Genomic DNA, 20,862 nt, shown 5'->3' with positions numbered 1-20,862 from the left:
ATGGCAACTGGGAAGGGAGGGTGTGTGTGTGAGAGAGAGAGAGCGTAGCAGGTTTATGTAATTTTTGGTGATGCCCAGAATGGAGTCATCCTATCCATAGGATGGACTGTGGCAACCGCCCCAGACCCTGTGCTCTGGGGGGCCCTGCCCTTCAGCGGGACATGGGGGCCAGGGCAGCCTGGAGGGTTATTGGGGGGGGGGGGTAGGTGTCTGGCGCTGGCAGCAGCGTGTGACCCGGCCCCAAACCACCCCCTTCCACCCTTTCCCCCAAGCCCCCACCCCATCTCTTTCTGGCTTCTGCCCCTTCCCCTGAGCGACACCAGGAGCCCCCCAAAGCACCAAACATTGGTGGAGCTGGGCCCTCTTTCCTAAATATTGGTGGAGCACAAGCACCACGGGCCCATATACCTCACCGCCCATGTGTGGGGGTGTGGGTGTGTGCACACGTCCTTCCTTGCAACTTTTTTAGTAAATTGATGCTGCCAACCAATGGCTCTTTTTCCTTCTCGAATAATCTGGCTGCGGCTATGCTATGTGAATGGAGTTTGTGAGCACTTGCAGGCCAGGAGGGTGTATGCCCAGGCAGGGGAGCTGCATATATGCAAGAAGCGTGCCCAGGAATGAAACAAATATGACCTTGTGCACTGCCAGCCTTCATGCTCCTTACCAGCACCATTATGGTACAACCCAAACAAACCTCTGACTACTATTTCATGTGTGCAACCATTTTCAGCAAAGATTGTGGAGCTTCTGCTCTATACCTCCAATTTTCTGCCTCATCTCTTTAGAAGGTATTGATCTTCAGGATTTTCCTTGATTTTCATGGGACGTTTCTGCTTTCCTCTGGATACTCCTGCTTCTTTTAGTCTAGGCATGTAGGACATACCATAGCAAGAATAAAACTCACCACCCTACTTGCCTACCCCACCTCCGGCAAACCTAAACCAAGCAAATCAAACAATAAAATCCAGGCCCAAGATAATTTTTACCCCCCAGAAAGAAGAAGAGCCAGAGATGCCATAAAGTCCACTAGGGACTTCATTGTTGCTATTGACTTTTACATGGAAGGTGCTCAGATACACCAGTAATGGGCGTCTAGGAAGTCCTAGATCCCATATGAAGCTGTATCTGATGGAACACATGGGATCTAATCTTTATTCTAAGTCTTACATTTAGCTTTGTGGTGGTTTATAGGGACAAGACATGGATACTGCACATGAGGGTGGCCTGCCTTTTTGGGGTGGGCTAGGGAGAAGGCTATTATGATGGAGGCCACGTGCTCCACCTCTTTTCTACTTTTGCAGATGGCTATGAAGATGATGGTGAGGAAGAAGTGGAAAAAGACCTGGATAACGAGGACCTGGAGCATAAAGAGGAAGTAGGTATATGAGTCACAGCTTCCTTTAAAATGCTCCATGTTCTGTGAAGGGAAGTTTTTTTGCCCCCCCCCCCCGCCCCAATTTTGAGCTCTGATGGGCAGGGGCACCATTTCAGATGGGGGGGGGGTAATTTTAACTGTGATTCCAGAGGCTACTTGGGCACCTGAAAACTCTGTTTGTTTTTCAGATAGTAACTTAGGTAGAGTGCTCCTGTCAGATAATAATTTCTAATTCTGAAAGAAAGAAAGAAAGAAAGAAAGAAAGAAAGAAAGAAAGAAAGAAAGAAAGAAAATTAAATAAATATTAGACCCACTCAGCTCTAATACTAACATGTTCTGACATCTTGTGTCAATTCACTTAAGGGACACTGGTTAGGTTTAAAATTGTAATGTGTATTCTTACTTTGTTACTAATTGTTGAATACAACAATTGTAGAAAAATCTAGATTACTTTCTATCACTTTTTTTGCAGTTCATCAAGCTTGGAATAGATCATTTAACTTTTGGAAACATCCTACTAGGGCAAGACCCCATGAGTTTATACTGCACCTGCCTGGGGCTCTAGGGGTGTTACCCCACTACAAATAGACTAGAAACTCTCCAAAAATAATTAGATTGGCTTTAAAAATAATGATATTATATAAAAATAATAGATTTGGTGTTCTTTTTATTTACATACTGCTTTTTGAGCCTTCACAGTGCACTGGGGTCACATCTCCACAGCCGCAAGGGCTAGAAACTTCATTTCTCTTTAAGAATGAAGGATGAAATCATCACATATCCACTTGACTCCAGGAGCTGGAGCTTTAAGGAAAACAATAATTATCATGAGACTCATGACAAAATCATGAGAGTTGGCAACACTGCCTTCTGTTTAGAGGCTAGTTACTTTCCAGGAGGGTCACACTACAGTGCTTGAATTGCAGTTTTCACAGGAGAATATTTAAAACCAAACATCAAGAAAATTCCGTCTTTTAAAGTTGAGGAAAAATATTGAGACTTTTGAGGTATCTCAGGGCCACTGCAGGCAGGAAAGGAAAATTAACAGCACAGGAGCTCTGGGCAGCTCTTCCTCCTGAAAGAAAATTGGAGGGTCTAATCTTCTAGATGTTAATCAAGTAAAACTATTGCCATAGATATTAACATCACAGTGAACACGTGATAACATGTGTGGTCAATAACTATACACTTCATACTTAAATATCCAGGCCATCTTATCCAGAGTTACACATCATATATGCATTGGCTCAGGGACTACGTTTTCCCACTAGATGCCTTTGAAAATCTGGCCTTTAGTCTGTGTCCCCTTGTGTGACCAGACAGCAAGTGTGAAAAATTAGGACAGGGGGTGGAGGGTAATAGACGCCTATATAAGACAAAGCCCCAAAGGTCGGAATGGTCCCTATACAGTTGGGACATCTGGTCATCCAAGTGTGTCCCTCAGTGCCCCATTTGTACAATGGGAATAATAGCATTGCTCTACCTCGCCGAAGGGCTGTGATGTGAGGCACTCAGATACTATGGTGATGGGGCCACATAAGTACCACAAGTAGAGTGGAAACTTTTCTATATCACTGCTAACCCTTCCCTCGGTTTTGGCCCCTTCTTTTCACCTGCCCGCCTCACATCTCCCTCTTTTCTGAAAGTAAACTTGGCTTAGAGGGCTTGGCTATATTTCTTCTGAGTCCCCTGCTTTCTCTCTGCAACCCCCACTCCCTCCCAGAGGGATTATTGTTTTACAGATTCATCTAATGACTTCCAGATCCTTAACCTTTCTTATCTTAATCACCCTGCCTCTGTTTGTAAATAAGACACTGACTCCCTGCCCCAAGGGCACAAGCTGCCAGAAGCACCTGTCTGCAGAACTCGCATTCCACACTAATTCTGTGCAGTTAAGAGGTCCGCCTGGAAGCCCACCTCCTGCAAGAAACTCAGGGTGAGGTGTCCTGCAGGGCCGTCCTTACCCATACGCAAAGCACGCAGCAGTGTAGGGCACCAGGAAATTTGGGGCACCAAATTTCCTGGGTGCCCTGCGCAGCTGTGTGCTGCTCCAGCTCCGGCTCTTCCCCATGGCCTGTGCCCCTTTCCTGCCCCTTCCCCGCCTCAGCCCCACCCCTGCTCCGCCCCAGCCCTGCCTCCACTCCCCTGAGCTCAGCCGCACCATCTGTGAGTGCTGGGGGGTGGTTCTCCCCTGCCCCCCAAGCCAGGCCCACCCCACAGAGGCCTGGGGCCAGCCCCCCGGCTCCTACCCCCTCAGAGGCCTGCGTAGGGCCCCAGAATAGCTAGGGACATCCCTGGTGTGTTGCCCTCCCTAATTGGCACCCTTGCCATTCACAGACAGAAAGTTGATTTGTTTGTGGACCCAAAGCAGATATATAATCATATAGGGCTGCTTGACCGCAGAAAAGGCAAGAGCAACATCTTCCTTGGAAGGGCGGTCTCTTGAACACACGGCTAAATGGTGCAGGCAGACGTCTAGGCAGTTTGGGATGCAGCCAGTGGTGCAAGTAATATTATTTTCTTCCCAGTACGGGGTGGGGAGCACACCAGGTAAGGGCGGGGGGCACGTGACTTCTCCACATGACCCCCCCACATGACTCTGCCCCACCCCCAGCCCGGAGCCCCTACACTCTTCCTCTCCCCTCCCCATCCCAGGAAAGGAGCAGAAGAACTCCCAGCCCCATTCCCTACCCTTTCACGGAGCTGCTTCTCCTCCGGCTCCACACAGCGGCAGCCCTGCCGGGGGACAGGGCTGGGGGTTCTGCTCCTTTCCCTACTGCGGGGGCAGCATCATGCAGGGAAAGGAACAGAATGCCGGCAACTCCTTTTGCTTCCGTACTGCTCCCAGCTCCCCCACCCAGCCCTGTTCTCTTGAGAGGCAGCTCTGTGGAGGGGCTGGGGGCGGTATGGTGTCTTTCCAGTACGCCGTACTGGCTATAGATAGCTTGCTGCTCCAGCATACCAGACTGCATTGACTTACTTGCACTGCTGGATGCAGTGGCCAGGATGGTGTCTGAGAAGCTGAGAATACTTCAGCTTTGTGTAGGTAACCTATATGATTTGCCCTTTATTATAGAGAGAGCTGGCCAATCTAATCCCGGGAACAATCTGGTCATCACTCTGAGTTCCTTGTTTCTGTTCCCCAACAGATTCTGAACAGCATCATGATTTCCCCACATTTCTTCCTCGCTCGCATTTACTACAGGAATAAAACTTTTGGGTGATCTGCTTTCAGGCCATGGTTTGCTCACGAACTGTCACCTCATGTATTTCATAGTCCCAATTTGAGCTGTATGTAGGTCACATGGTATTTTTTCCATTTCCCATTTGAGTGATTATACCTTTTACAACTAGAGTCATGAATAAGTCTCACTGGAGCTTTGATTCTTCCAGGCAGAAGGGATGGGAGGCACTTTAAGGAGAAGGTGATAGGAGGCCTAGGAGATTTTAGGAAGTATTAATCTTTTCCTTTTTTCCCTATCACAATAGCATTATATTTTGGCTATGTACCTGGACCCCAGTCTTTAAAACAGCTTGGCTCCTTTAAGCTACAGCTGGAGCACCTACTCTTAGCCACTTTCTTTTACCTGTTCCTGCTTATCTCATGAACAAATAATTATTCAGAACATTGTTTGCTTTCTCTCCTCACTCTCTTTCCCTGCCACACCCAGCTCTGAAAGGCACAAATTGAGGATGCATTTGCAACCCTTCTACTAGGTGGAGCCGGCAGCAACCCGGGCTGGGTTCAATATCTAGGGGTTCCTTTTCAACAATACAGCACAGAACCAGCTCAAGCCCTGACCCAGTAACCTGGAAAAATTACATAGCACCCCTGGGTGTCTCTGAGAGGCCATACTTCCCCACTCGCAAACACAGAGTCTGAGTGTAGAGAAGAAACTTTTAATGAAAGGAGGGAAGTTACCCGACATTAATTAGGAAAAATGCCACAAGCAGGATTTATAATCATAATACTGTGAACAGGACACCCGACCCAGAGTGCTCCCTCACCATATCCCACTCACAGTGTTTGTCCTTGGTCAGTGAGTACCTAGACTTCAGAGGTGCATCTGTGAGAGTTCACCTCCAACCCAGGGAAGAAGGCACCTTGCTTGCACCGCCATCTGAGCACTTGCTCTGGCTGGCCGACCTGCCAGCCACAGTTCCTCTCTGCTAGCTGATCTGCGAGCTGCGGTTCCTCACCACCTGGCCAGCCCGCCAGCCGCTGTTCCTGGCCGTCCTGCCCTTCCCGCCAGCCGCTGTTCCTTGCCGCCTGGTTGTCCCACCAGCCATAGTTCCTTTCCACCGGCCGGCCTGCCAGCCAGCCACGGTTCCTCTCTGCTGGCCGGCCCACCACCTGTGGTTCCTCACTGCCTGGCTGGCCCGCCAGCCACGGTTCCTCTCCGCTAGTCACCCTGCCCGCTGCTCGTCAGCCGCTCGTTGCCTCGCCAGCCGCTTGTTTGCCAGCCAACTGTCAGTCATCTTCTACTCCCTCTTGCCTCTTTGCTGTGATCTCTGCACATCAGTCTCTTAATGATTTTCAGCTATGGCAGGCTGGGCAGAAACACTGCCCCATCTCATGTGATTTCAGCTCTCATTTGAGCACTTTAACATAACAAAGGGCTCCTAATGAAGCCTATTTAGCTCTATCTTTGAACAGTGGGAAGAGACAGGTTAAACTAGATCAGAGACCCTTACGGAGAGTCCACACCTTCTGGCTGGGAGACCTGTCTCTGCCCCTCTTACTTTCCCAGGGGTCTGGCATTCGAGCCCCTGGCTTAGCGAGTTCCTTTCAGTCGGGACAAGCTTAACACAGTTCTGCTCGCCTTTACTCATACAGTGAAGATAACATTGATAACAACATTTCACTACCCCTGCATTCAGTATTAAAAGTTATATAATAATACACAGATTAAGAAAAGAGTGTCTGTACATCTGGGTATAGTGCTTAGATTATCCACAAATACAAAGTTTGTTTTAAAAGTCATAAGATACATATAGTGCATAATCAGCAAACTGAAATTTAGGTGAATACATTTAAGAATACAGTTTGGATATTTGCATCCAAGTATTCAGGTACATCACTCATGAAAAGTTATACAGAGTTGGCTGTGGAAAGCAAATATAGCAATGAGTGAAGATTGTCCCTCAGTAATTGAGCATTTAGGGTAGGTTGTCCATTTACAAAATACAATCCATCAGGAAAGTATTTCAGTAACTTTCCCAGCAGTGCTTCTCATTGGCACTCCAGCTCATCCCTCCTGGTATTGCCGATGTCCGCTGATGTGTTCTATGTAGATGTCATCGACCACCTGATGGCATGATTTGTAACCCAACACCAGACAAAGCTGATCACTTGGAGCAACACAAGTCCTGTCTGCTAGATACCTACACAGAGTAGTGTATTCATGTATATTCAGTTTGCCCCTGAAGTCTCTCCCCCTCCCAAACTAGCTGTCAGGGGAGAGTTCATTCAGACCCTGCTTACACATGCAAAAGTTCTTGCTGTGAAAATGCATCTTTGTACAAACACACATTCCAGCATGAATGAGTTTTCGCCCTCTCAAACATATTTGCAAACAAAATCTTGTTCCTACAAATGTTTGTGGTCATCAAATTCAAAAGGGCACAAATGCCGTGTGATCTGATGCAGTTTAGATGTGAATTGAATGTTATTTTCACTGTTTGCCTGCCCTGCCTACCTGAACATTAATATGTCACCCAAATGACAAAAAGGAAAGAAAACAAATGGGCTCAGCGTGCTAACCTTCCCGTTAGTGACTATTTTCATCTGAAAACTGGCCAAACTGTTCATTAGAAATCATGTTCTTTGCCAAGTTAGCCCCTTTTTTGTTTAGTAATTCATTCCCAAACACATCCTAAAATCTGTAATTATGTTCATTATTCATAAGGATTCACCAACTAGTTGTGAACAGTTTTTAGTTTATTGGCTGTTTGCCAACACTTTGCTTTGAATATGAGTTTTATTTATTGGTCTCGTATGGTTGTCTCGTATGGTCGTAAGTCTCATGCTACCCCACCTTCTGACTGACTTTTACACAGATTGATAATGGAGGATGAGTCGTGAACTTTCAGTGAAAATTTTTGTGCAAAGAATCATTTGTGCTCAAGTTCCTGATACTTTTGTGATTCAAAAACTTTTTCACAGCTACTTGGCAGGTGTTCAAATATATGTGAATAATGTCTAATACTAATCATAGTGAACTTAGCACAACACTTTTGTTGGTGAAAATATTTGTGAATCCTCTCTCTAACTATTTGATCAGCTCTACCAAAACCGGAGTCCCTGTACCAATCGAACATCCAGTCCTGTCATGGAGCCCATCCCCACCATCCAAATCATTAAAATCCACCCCTACAGATTCCACATAATTCTCCAAACTGTCAGTCCATCCAAACCAATCTTCAAGAGCCCAGCAAACCTCCAACACTCACTGCTGACTCCCATGTCAACCAGTTCCAACCACCGCCTCAAGTCAACACAAGTAACACTTTGTAGAAACAGCTCAGCCTTTCAGTACTGCTATGGCTCAGGGTTTGAACTGCTGTCGACACCCTGGTGTTCATGGGAGTTTGTTGATAAATAGAATCATTTCTGAAGTTATTATCAAGAGCAAATTGCTTCTTTGTTGTGGTTTGGTGGTGAATGCTTGCTAACTGCATGCTGAATTATTTGAATAATGCTGTCATGTCGCAGCCATTCATCAATGCCATTTAGCCACCCGACCCCCCCTTCCCATTCTGTTATGTGATGACTAAACACTTGACACTGCATGTCTTTGACTCTTGTATCTGATACGGAGGGGGATGCATGTCAATGCACAGTTGCCTTTGGATGTGCAAGTTTCAGACATGATCCTTGTCGTTGCTTTATAGATAACTGCAAACCCAAAAGAATTTAAAAAAAAATGAACAGAAGATGGATTGGTCAAGAGACTAAAAGCTATTTATCAACAGCGTAGAAAGATATAAATAAAGTAACAGATGAGAAATCAGTGCTTGAGGGCTCAGTGAGGTGTGTAGTAGAGGGATGGGGATTTGGGTTTCAAAGGCAGAGAGAGGGGGCCCTCATGAGCAGCAGTGGGGACCAAGGCAATCTTGGTTTGAAGAGGCTGGACACTAGAAGATGCTATTTTGCTGGTAATCAGCAAAACTCATTTTGCCTGTGACACACTGTGGGATTTTCTTAAATCTAAATTGTTTGATTGTCTGTCTCTGAATCAAAGGTGTTTTCTCACTCCTTCATTCAACACCTGAGGCAGCACATCTGCAGGTTACATCAGCACATCCTGGATACTCAGGAGACTGGCTGGTGGCTTTGGGTGCCACGATTTTTGGGTGGCCAAGTTGAGACACCTTTAAATGGGCATGATTTTCAGAGGGTGGGTCTCAGCACTTTCTGAAAATCAGGCCCCTATAAGGTGTCTCAGCTTGGGCACTCAAATAGCGAGGCACCCAAACCCACTACTCACTTTTGAAAATCTTGTCCAGGACTTTTGAGTTACATGCCAGTGGATCGTTCTATGGCTGTGGGCAGGTGACTTAAACTTTTGTGCCTCTGTTTGCCCTTCCATAAAAATGAATTTCATTGCTCTCATCTAGTTGCCAAGGGTGGCTGGTTTACTTCACGTGTGTCAGGTGCTTAGAGATTCCCAGATGAAAGGCATGATGTAATATACCGTTTTATAACTATCAACTCAGAGACCGACCCAAATGGGTCGATAGCACCTTTAATTTATTTGTTTTCCTACTTTGACTTTTGAAGGATGATGATTTGGAGACAGATGTGAACAAACTGAGCTCAAAGCCAGGTCTTGACAGGCCAGAGGAGGAGTTTGAGCAGTATGAGGCAATGTGTCCTGAACTTTCCCTTGCTTTCCAGGTAGGATAATATTGTGACTTCCTTTATCTGTGAACGCAGGTAGGGATGTGCAGTACTGGGGATGCTGACTGAGAGGAGGTGGGCAGACGGACGTACTGCAAAGGGGAGCACTGGATGACTCAAGGTATCGGAGGATCCAAAACTTAGATGCACCTGGAGCTTGTTGGGTTGAGTGCAGCCCCAGCTGGTAGTGGGTGAAAGGTGTTAACATCGGAGAGCTGTCTGGTGGCATTTAGCAAAAAGGCTGGGTCTCGATTGATGGGGGCCCAGTGGATAAATAATTAAATACCCACGTGAGAAAAAACCCACATCCACGAATGGAGATTATGTTGTGCCCTTGTTGGCAGGTTCAACAGAGATGCCGAGAACCAAATGGAACACGGAGATTAAAATGGCTTGTCTACCCCAGAGGTGGTCAGTCAAGGTCAGGGTTGGAGCACAGTGATGGGGAAGCGTACACTGTCACTGCTTAAAATGCAGACAGTTCTGGGGTAGATCAAACCAGCCATTTAACAGTTTGGGACAGGAAGTGAAGAAGAATATTGTACTCAGTATTGGAGGCGGAGGAATGCAGGAAGGCAGAATATAATTATTCAGATTTAAACAAGACACCAGGCTTCATGCATCTCCTATCATACAAAATGCTGTGGTATTTGTGATGACTGCAAGTGGCCAGGAACTTGGATTAACACTGCAGTCCTGTATTTAGGAAGGGTGGAACTTTGCTTGGCAGACTGGCCCCATTGCATCATGCTGGAGCATCAGTTCAAAGAGAAGCACATCACTTTGCCTCATGCAATTTCCTGTAATGCTCCAGGTTTTGCTTGGAGGTTACCCACCCAGCAGCTGATCCAGCCTGACCTTGTTTAGCTTCTGGGAGCCGATGAGAGATCGCTTGCAGGAATAGGAATGCTGGCAGGTGGGTTGTGGGTTTCTATCTCTCTGGGTCACTGAGGCGAGCAGACTTTGAGAGGCCTGTAAATTAAATATTTTCCCATTTCTTTCTTCTATTTCCTTCTGGAAGGAGACACCATCTGTCTTTATTTCTTTCCTTTCTTTTATTCTTTAAATCTAAAGGAGCTGGAAACAGGGTCTGAAGATGAGAAGGACTTTGAGGATATGCCTAGGAGCCTGCCAGGCACTCACCCCCGAGTCATTCCGAATGCTGCTTTCATGAAGCAGCAGCATTGCAGACACAGGGACCAAAGTGCCATGGGTCCAGAGCCAGAGGAAACAGCTTTCAAGACTCCAGTGCAGAGCTGGGCAAAGAAGGAGAAATGCACTGGGGCTCCAGCCTTTGAAAATCAAGCAATGGGAGAATCAGTCCGAGATGCAGATACCCTTTGTGAAAGAGAAGATCCATGCAGGAGCCATGCACCCACTCTGCATCCTCCCCTAAAAGAAGCCTCCTGGGACACACAAACATTTCATACTCACTGTGCGAGCTGCTTAGGTCCCAGCCCCATGGGAGGAGTGGGAGCCTCAAACATAGCGACAAAGCTTCTGGAGAGACACCAAGGGGATATCCCATTCCACAGCCCCCACTTCTACATGGCCAGGGCTGGAAGCACCAAGTCCATTCCGGACTACAGAGTCTTGGCGTTCCCTGATTTCTGGGGCCACCAGCCCCCTCCTTATTGCCAGTCCCTGCTGGAGCGGAAATATGGAGTTCAAAGGTGATTCTGCTTTATTGTCATCCCACAGGTAGCTCTCCACAGCTGGGCAAATAGGGACTCACGTCTTGTAGTATTGGGGACTCTCATGTCTTACTGCCTGGCTTTTGATGGGTGTTGATCATCACTTCTGTATCAAGTTTCATTGGTCTGCAGTCCTTGCGGAGACCCACACAATGGATTATCACAAGAAGGAAAACTGAGCTATAGGCTTATACTATTCAGATTTTTCTCTTGAGGTTGAAGACACTGGCATCTAAGATGTTCTTGGCACAGATGGGGAGTTAGGAAGCCTAATTCCTGCCTCTTCCAGTGGCCAAGTCATGTCACCTCTCCACTTTCCTTATCTGGAAGGTAAAGGTGAATAAATACTTCTCTGCCTCCCCTGCTAAAGGAATTAAATATTTGTGAAGTGTGTTGGGATCCTCCCATGGAAGGCATTGTGCACCTGGCAATTAACATTAATGCTCTCACCTCATTTACATTGTTCAACTGAGGAGGATAAATTGTGTGTTGGAGTGTGGGGGGAACTGTGTTGGGAGAGGGGATTCTTCTCAGGGCTACCTTTCCCCTCCTACCCCATGCGTATCCCTCTGCAATTCCTTTAGAGGGCATTTATTCTTAGTAGCACAAGTAATGCTTACCAGACCCCAAACAGGCTGGGTGATTCTGCTGTCTCTTGAACTAAGCTCTAGGACTGAATGATACTAATAACGTGGCATTTACCAAAGACACAAGTTTCTGAGCTTTTTTGAACGTCTGTGCTCTATAGAGATGGGAACACTTTCCGTAGCAGCTAAATGCCAGGAATCTTATTCACAGAGGCCATCATTTTCTCACCTATTCCCTGCACTAATGTTCTGAGAGCCCCGCTTTTATGACCATAATGACACACATAACCATAGAGCTAAGACAGGGATAATCGTGTCATGCTTCAGTGTTTATGCTGATTGCTGCAAAGGTCAGGAAGGAAATTTTGAGAACACATATGGCATCGTACAACTGGTCGTTACCGGGGCGGGGGGGGGAGGGGAGATGGGCTCATTATCCACTGATGGAGGTAGGAGTCTGTAATAGATAGACCAATAGTCTGATCCATTGTGACAAATTCTCCATTGCTAGGTTTACGTGACTCATTCACTGAGACTGAATGAGAAGAAATGGGGATAAATCCTACAAAATGTGAATGACAAGTCATTTAACTCTAAAGGTGTCTTCCAGTCATGACAGACATGCAAAAGCCAAACTGGTGAACTGCATAAAGTGCTAAGGGATATTTTTGTTTAGTTAATACAGGTGTTTAATTCTGCACAGGAATCCCCCTTCTCCCTAACCCCTTGGAAAGAATATCATAAGCCTCAGTTCGCTTCCTCAGCAAGGATCCTCCAAGACAGCGGTATGTGTCTGCAGACAGACTCACAATTTGTTTTTCTTTTCCAGAGCCAAAATATTTGAGGATGTTTCTCGTCTAATCCAGCCAAGTGAGGTGATAGACAGAGTTGTCTTTGATTTAGATGGGCGCAGGTAGGTATTCCTTGTAGTGTACTGTTACTGAGGGCGCTACTGTTACTATCAGTAATAGATTAGGTGACTAGGCCAGCATTTGATTCAATTTAGACAAATGTACAAAACATTAGCCTGGTAGATAGGATCCAGTGTAAGGAACAAGGTTGTGTGACGGGGTGCACCACTCACAGCCAGGATGGCGCCGCCTCATGGCTGTTCTGGGGACTAGCTTTGCGAGGTTGATGCCCCTTCTTTCAGTTGCATGCTGTCTCTCCGCCTCTTTCTCTGGGTCTGCATCAGCTCTTCTCTCGCTCAGTGAGCTGCCGCTGCCTCTTCATGACTCAGCCCTCCAGCCAGGCTACAATATGGATTTTCCCATTCTGGAGTACCAAAGTCTTCCTTCGGCCATCCTAGGCACCCTAGCCTTCCCATTCACTCCCTCAGTGGCTGGCAGGGGAACCTGGGCTCGCCCTCTACTCTGGGTTCCAGCTCAGGGGCCCTCTAGCCAGCAGTCAAGGTCTGCTCCCTCTTGGACCTTGCTGCCTTTCCCTGAGCCCTTTCCTTACCATCTGGCGCTCCACCTCCCGCAAGGTTTGTCACCATTCCCTCCTCCCAGGGAGCAACTACAAGCTGTGTTTCTGCAGTCTCCAAACACTCCTCCCAGGGAATGACAGCAAAGTATTTCTCAGCAACCCCCTCAGCTTCCAATTTCCTGTGTTTATAAATCCCAGCCCAGCTTGTTCCCCCTGGGCTGGGCTCCCTCCCTCAGGGGATTAGTTAGCCACCTGATTCCCCTCAGCTGTCACTTGTTGGGTTAATTAGCCCCCTTTTCTAGTCACAGTAACCTTTTTGGGGCAAGTGTGAGGTAAACACCCCTTCACAAGCTGTCTCTCAGCATGTGGCTCAGGGAAAGGATCTGCAGGCTATTGAGGAAGAGTCCCTGAAACCACCAGCCCAGTGCACAGTGGCAGTAGGAAAAGCAAACCAGATACTGGGTGGTTTTAGCAGAGCAATGGAACCTAAAACTAAAAGGGTGGTACCATGATGCTGTGCAGTAAGGCAGCTGAGACACCCATCTTGGGTACTCTGAATGAGGCTGGGCACCATTTTCTGGCAAATCATTATTGCCCTTGAGAAGAGGCAGCACAGGGCAATGGAGAGGATCTCAAATCTGAAGGAAGTAAATTCTGAGGAAAAAGTTAATGGGTCTGAGATTGTCCTCTTAGGAACACAGGATCAGGAGAGTTTGAGGTGACCTGGTGGAGGTTTGAAGAAGAAGGAGAGAGAATTTTAAGATTGCTCAAGATAATTTTAAAGGCTCCAAAATTTAGGGGGGCATAAGGTAAAAATGGGAGGAGTAAATGGAGAACTTGGGCAGAGCCGCTTCACGCAAAGGATAATAAACCTGTGGAATAAGTTAATGGGGAAGGTGATTGGAGCAAAGAACGTAATTGAGATTGAGGAGTGTATGGATCTGTTGCTGGAGATAGGAAAATCAAGATGTGGGAGAAAGTGGGATTCAGAATTACCCCATACAGGCAGGTGCTTTGAGCTGGATGACTGGGCCACAGCTGCTCTCAAATGTCTTCTGTTTGTAAGTCTAAATCTCTATATAAATTATATCGGCGCGGTTACTGCTAGGTAATTTTTGGTAGTAGATATATTTCTGTGTTTTGCTGCAGCCCCTCAAGCACAGATGCTCCAGACTGCCTGAGATTCTACTCTAAATTTGAATCAGGAAACCTTCGCAAAGCCACCCAAGTGCGCAAGTAAGTAGCTTAGATCCCAGCAGTGGCTGTGTCCTATCTTGTCACACTTGTAATGTCTGCTGTGTGAAAAGATGAAGCACTGTGGACTTTAGAACAGTCAGCAAGGGGAGCAGAGCTTATGAGTCAGAGGTATTAGGCAGTGTGAAGTTAAAGGAAGTGAGAAACCAAGGCGCGGAGGGAAAGACATGACGCTGTGCTAGGGTAGGACACGAGTGCGATTGCACACTTGGCTAGTATTGGCTTTGATGGCATCCTCTGGCTCCCCCTGCCACTGGTGATCTCAGTGGCACCCGCTCCCATTGTTGCAAGTGGCTGACAGCTGTAGTGTTTGTATGAAGCAACTGCAGCCGTGGGTTCATTACATCCCATCCTGTCATTCTGCCTGGCCCTCGGTGACACCATCTCACACCTTGCTCTCCAGATTTGAGTATGATTTGATTCTGAACAGCGATGTGAACAGTGTCCAGCACCACCAGTGGTTTTACTTCGAGGTCAGTGCCATGAAGCCAGCCGTTCCCTACCGCTTTAACATCATCAACTGCGAGAAGGTCAACAGCCAGTTTAATTACGGTATGAGCCTTTGGGTGGGCTGGAGTTCCCTCCCATGCACAGGGCTACGCTATTGATTCCATGGAGACTTAAACCTTCTTGAGTCTGTTAGAGTCCCATAAGTCATGGGTTACTTACTTAGTCACGGGGTGCCTTCTGAACCATGGAGAAGGTGTGTGAAGCTGGGGGCTTTCAGGGTCTAATACTGTCTTACTCCTCTTCCTTTCTCTCCTTCCCAGCTGCATAATTAATATGGGTTCCATTCCCACCCTCAACTCCTGCTACCAATTTCCTAGCAGCTAAGGTCTCCTATCATCTCATCCTCTACTGCTAGGTCCACCTTCTGAATTAGAGCTGAATGGGGTCGCTCTTTGGTGCACAGCAGCTGCTTTGAAATCAGCAAGAAGGGGCAACTACAAAGCCTCCAAAGGAGTTCTCTCTGTCTCCTTAAGGGCACTTAGGGATGGGAAGAGGGATTTGGAATTGAAGAGCAGGAGTTTGGAGACTGGGATATTTAAAAGTGGGACTGTGGGGGAAAGGAGGAGGATCTATTTGGGCTGAATGAGTGGTGCAGAAGTGGAGAAATCTCATAAGGTTTGAATAAATTTGGCTAATCTTCAAATAAGCATCCACAGTTTAGGAGGCTTATTGAGAAATTAAAATCCACGTCCAGACCTTCTGAGGTTTCTGCCAACATTTAATAATAAGAGATTCTGTCTCTATTTTTAAGCTCCAGTTGCAGTCTGTTGTTCAGGAGGAAGGATGTGATGCCATAAAACAGGCAGGCAAATCAGAGTTTTCAATGCCCATTTTAGAAGAGAAATTGTTTCTTTTACATACAGACTGTGTGTCAAATCCTCAGCTGGCATAGTTTGGCATTAGCACCAACTATTGCTTTCCATGAAGGTATGTTAATTTACACCAGCTGAGGATCTGGCCCAGAATGTTTAATAAGTGCCCAGTGTCAAACACTACTTTCCTCTGTAGCCTTGTGGATGCATCTGCACAAATCAACAAGGGAACTACCTCAGGAGCAGTGTACCCATAACAAATAGCAAAGGGACTTAGGGCAGGTCTATGCTACAGAGTTACTTTGCTATAACTACGTTGCTCAGAGGTGTGAAAAATGCACACCCCTGAGGGACATAGTTATACCGACCTATAATGACCAGAGCTTCTCCCGCTGACAGGAGAGCTTTCCTGTTGGTGTAGAGCATCTTCATTAATGTGCTACAGTGGTGCAGCTGTTCTGAAATAGATCACAAATGAAAATGAATTTGTATTGTCGTGCTATTCCACTTTCCTGAATCACCAAACTGTTCGGCATGACTGGGCAATTCTCTCAATGGCCTGAGAGTGAAGTGCACTGAGGAGGAGTGGCAAAGGGATGTCAGAGGCTGATATGGTACCTCTTGAAACCTATAGAGTATCTCTCAATGGTATAGCCTATGGGGTAGCTTCAGTAGGGTAGACTCAGGTCCTTACTGATGGAAAGTTCTCCGGCATCTGCTTCTCTGATCATAGCCAGCACTTATTAGCCCCTCACTTTTGTGAGCTTTCAGTGGACAGGAATCAAATTTAAAAATGTGCAATTAAAATTATATTTGGAAGAAAAATGTGAAAATAATATCCTGTGTTAGGAGGCTAGCCCCAGGGCCAGCTATTGTGTGGTCTGTGGTCACTGTGTGTGTGATTGACTGTTGGGGAAATTCTTGTCCATTATTTCTGATGCATTGAAGCTCTTAGCTATCTGGGTGGAGTGAGGCCCATAGCATTGTCAGCAGCATGCATGACATTGACTCCTGCATAGGAGAAAATATGCTACTTGCTGCTCCAGGCACTGACCAGTGCTACTATTCACCCCACTGAGCTGGAAGTTTCAAGTCCTGCTCCTGTGCAAAAGTGGCATGGGTGACAATGTGCTATACCATGGGTTGGCTGTGTACTGTGGCTGTCCTTCTGGTCTCCCTGTCAGGTAGATGGTGCTGTGTAATTTTCATATCAGTGAAAGAACGTCTCAAGGAGCAGTTGTAGTCAGCAGCAGAGCTGATCAGAAAATGGATTTCTTTCCCCACAGAAAATGTTGAATTTTTGTCAAAAAACTGAACAGCGTGGCTGAAAACTAGACTTTTCCATTGAGAAAACGGAAACAAAATGTTTTGGTTTGTCTAAATGAATTGAAAAGTTTGGATTTGAGGAAGTTTGACATTAGACTGTGTCCTGCTGTGATGCTGTGGTGCTTCATGGGAATTGTAGTTCTGGTACCTCATGTCCTCATTGTCTCTGAAAGGCCAGTCTCCTGGATAGGTATATATCTCCCATGATGCATCATGGCATCCCCTCCATTACCTGGTCCATGCAGAAGCACTGTATGGATACACATAGGTGTTGGAACTAGGGGTGCTGGGGGTGCTGCTGCACCCCCTGGCTTGAGGTGGTTTCCATTATATCCAGGGTTTACCATTTGGTTCAATGGCTCTCAGCACCCCCACTATAAAAATAGTTCCCGCTCCCATGTGGACACATGAAGCAAAAATTGAAAGGTTAATCCGAGATATGATTGAGTTTGTATTTGAAGTTTCTTTCCATGTTACCTTCCTTTTGAGGTACGGGACAATCCTGTGTATGCTCAGAGATGTACTCCACGGCTGTTTAAGTGCTGATGAGTTACACCAAAGAAATCCAAAGTGAGGAGGCAAAATGCTGTGGTGATATAACCCTTTTTTTGTGTGACGCAAATAAACCCCCAGCATTAATGACACCAAGGAGTATCATATAATCTTAGATATTAACACACATAGGCATCGTGGGCTGGATGTAATAAGCAGCCTAGAGAAAGGCAGTAAATTGGACTGGATGAAGGAGACAAAGGCAGCAGGAAGAGAGGAAGGGAAAGAAATGGATGGGGAAGGCACTATGGAGATTGTCAAAGATGAGGACAAGAAGCTTGCCCTAAGTGTGGAAGGGGGGACCCACGTAGAGCAAAGGAATTATATACAAAAATCTTTCCGCAAAGGAGCTGGACTCATGCAACTATGGATAATGTTTGCATAGTTTCTTTTCAGGGCATAAGGTGATAATGTGGTGCAGGTCAGGAAGAAGTTGCCCCCCATGGTATCATACAGCCCAATGAGGGATATTATTGTTACAAGCATTTTTAGGGCACCCAGCTCTGTATGTTCTTACGGGAGGTTTAATACCTTTGTATGAAGCATCCAATATTAGTTGAGGTTAGCAAAAAGTATTGGACTAGATCAGGGATTGGCAACCTTTTGCACATGGCCAAGCAGGAAAAGCCACTGGCAGGCCGGGACTGTTTGTTTACCTACAGCATCCACAAGTTTGGCCGATCACAGCTCCCATTGCCTGCGGTTCACCGTTCCAGGCCAATGGGGGGCTGCAGGAAGCGGTGCGGGCTGAGGGATGTGCTAGCTGCCGCTTCCTGCAGCCCCCATTGGCCTAGAATAGTGAACTGTAGCCAGTGGGAGCTGCAATCTGCCGAACCTGTGGATGCGGTAGGTAAACAAACCGTCACGGCCCACCAGCGGCTTTCCCTGATGGGCCGTGTGCCAAAGGTTGCCAATCCCTGGACTAGATGCACGGTCCATTGGTTGCTTCCATTATGGCAGGAGGTGGGTTTCCAGATGATTAGATTGACTATTGATGTATTCCAGTGGGACAGAGGACAGGATACTTGTCTAACCAGGCCATTGGTCTGTCCAGTGTACTGATTCTTATGTTCTTCTTTTCGTCCTCTTTCCCTTCCTCAGTCCCTGCATAAGCAGAGTTGCTTGGAATCTCACGCCTTGGAAAAGCCATTGGAGCTGATGCATTTTCTACTCATTTCCTGGTAGCTGGCTTCCTCTCTCCATAGTTTTCTATAGAGAGTTGGCTGCTCTGAAATCAAGTATGGGATGGGGGAAAAGTGTATTTGCTTTTGGTAAAAGAGCTGCAAAGAGCATGCACACTCATGCAAAGGAAGTCATGTCACCTGAAACTGCTTTTGTTTTATGTAGGCATGCAGCCGGTCATGTATTCGCTGAAGGAAGCTCTCCAAGGCAAGCCTCACTGGATTCGGGTGGGCTCTGATATCTGTTACTACAAGTAAGTGTTTCATTGGTGCATTCCTTTTGGCTTCCCTTCACCTCCTGCTAACCGTATTCATGTCATTAACCTTCAACTGCCAGTGCCCTGTTTCTCTCACACAATAAATTTATGCCAGCCTGCTACGTTCTGCACTTCTGACAGCAGGGATTGAATGTGAGCGAGACCCTGTTATTTGGCATGCAGGGGAGAGAGAGGGTACATGCAGAATTCTCTCTTCTGGAGTATAGTGGGAGTGGAGAAGGGAGGAGGGGTGATAACATGAAGCCCTCTTCGTGTGTACACAGAAGCACAAAGGAGTGGTGCCCACATAGTTTAAAGGTCCTGCTCCAGTGATTGGCAGAGAGATGGATTGGGCAGCCTACCTGTTTTTCTTTTCCATCCCCAACTCGTATCATTGGTGCGCCAAATTGAATGCAGCCCACAAAGGGTTAACAGAGTTTTAGTCACCCATTCTCCTTGCCAAAGGGTGAGCTGTGATTTCAGATAAATTCATCTGGGTGTTTTGGAGTGGTGGTCGGCACAGAGGGCAGAGTGCCCTGCTCTGCTTCTCCCATCACTGCCACATTTTCTCCAGAAATGAATGTACTGTAGGGGTGAAACTCAGTCCTGTCTTGGGCAAGTACAGACCCTTTCTAAATCTGCACGAGTTGTGCCTGCTAATCCTGATTCTAGCGACCACCCGGTGCTGTGTTGGCATGAGAGGGAAATTAGTTTTCCCAGAATAGGATGACACATGAAAATGATCCCAAAGGCACACAGTGAAGGCCTGAGCAGGGAGCGGCTTTGCTCGCTTAACCTACAAATTTGGAGTTCTACCTGAAGGTGGCAGACACGTCTGCACCTTGAGCCATGCTCACTGGGTCTGTGGCATTGCCTTTACACTCTGCTTCACTGGTAGAAAAAACAGGGCCAAGGATCAGAGAAAGTAGGCACTGGATTACAACAGGTAAGCCAAGGACCTACCGGCCTTGAAGACAGGTACTCCTGTGAAGATCCAGCCTTTAGAGCAGGGGTGGGCAAACCTTTTGGCCTGAGGGCCTCATCGGGTTTCTGATATTGTATGAAGGGTCGGTTAGGGGAGGCTGTGCCTCCCCAAACAGCCAGGCATGGCCCGGCCCCCATGCCCTATCTGACCCCCCTGCTTCTCGCCCCCTGATGGCACGCCCGGACTCCTGCCCCATCCAACCCACCCTGTTCTCTGATGGCCCCCAGGGACCCCTTCCCCATCCACCCCCCCGCTCTCTGTCCCCTGACTGCCCCCAGGCCCCCCGCTCCCAAGTGCCCCCCGCTGCCCCATCCAACCCCCACTCTCCTTCATGACTGCCCCCCCCCCCCCGAACTCCTGCCCCGTGCAACCACCCCTTCTCCCTGTCCCCTGACCGTCCCCGGAAGCCCTGCCCCTGACTGCCCCCCCGCTCCCCCATCCAATCCCCTCCCATCCTTCCTGACTGCCCCCCGGGATCCCTGCCCCTATTCAACCCCCCTGTTCCCCGCCCTCTGACCGCCCCACCCCCTAGCCATACCCCTGGCCCCTGACCACCACCGCAAACTCCCCTGCCCTCTCTCCAACCCCCCCTGCTCCCTGCCCCCTTACCGTGCTGCCTGGAGCACCAGTGGCTGGCAGCGTGGCTGCACTAGGACAGGCAGCCTTACTGCACAGCACAGAGCACCTGGTCGGGCCGGGCTCTGCACCCTGCGCTGCCCCAGAAGCTCGCAGCCCCGCTGCCCAGAGCATTACGCTGGTGGCACAGTGAGCTGAGGCTGTGGGGGAGAGGGACAGTGGAGGAGGGGCCGGGGGCCAGCCTCCTGGGCCAGGAGCTCAGGGACCAGGCAGAATGGTCCCGCGGGCCACAGTTTGCCCACCTCTGCTTTAGAGAGTCTCCAGATGGAGTAGACTAAAGGTGTAATGAGGGCTGCACTGGCATCCAGCACATATGAGGTGACTATGCAAGAAAGAAGTTATCTGAAGGCTCAGGAGAC

At 47.7% G+C, this 20,862-nt stretch overlaps 1 protein-coding gene across 1 annotated transcript in view; it reads left to right on the top strand.

Annotated features, from left to right (window-relative positions):
• The window catches only part of AGBL1 (AGBL carboxypeptidase 1), a 390,925-nt gene that overhangs the window by 82,058 nt on the left and 288,005 nt on the right, over positions 1 to 20,862 (top strand). The window contains exons 9-15 of the mRNA XM_075133176.1: positions 1,305 to 1,378; positions 9,162 to 9,278; positions 10,356 to 10,954; positions 12,392 to 12,475; positions 14,140 to 14,226; positions 14,648 to 14,796; positions 18,792 to 18,879. Coding sequence (XP_074989277.1) covers positions 1,305 to 1,378; positions 9,162 to 9,278; positions 10,356 to 10,954; positions 12,392 to 12,475; positions 14,140 to 14,226; positions 14,648 to 14,796; positions 18,792 to 18,879 — 1,198 coding nt within the window. The remainder of the gene's footprint in view (positions 1 to 1,304; positions 1,379 to 9,161; positions 9,279 to 10,355; positions 10,955 to 12,391; positions 12,476 to 14,139; positions 14,227 to 14,647; positions 14,797 to 18,791; positions 18,880 to 20,862) is intronic.

Source organism: Caretta caretta, chromosome 10, assembly GCF_965140235.1.
Source record: "Caretta caretta isolate rCarCar2 chromosome 10, rCarCar1.hap1, whole genome shotgun sequence".
Lineage (NCBI taxonomy): Eukaryota > Metazoa > Chordata > Testudines > Cheloniidae > Caretta > Caretta caretta.
The sequence above is the reverse complement of the archived record's forward strand: the minus strand, read 5'-3'. Positions and strand labels throughout refer to the sequence as shown.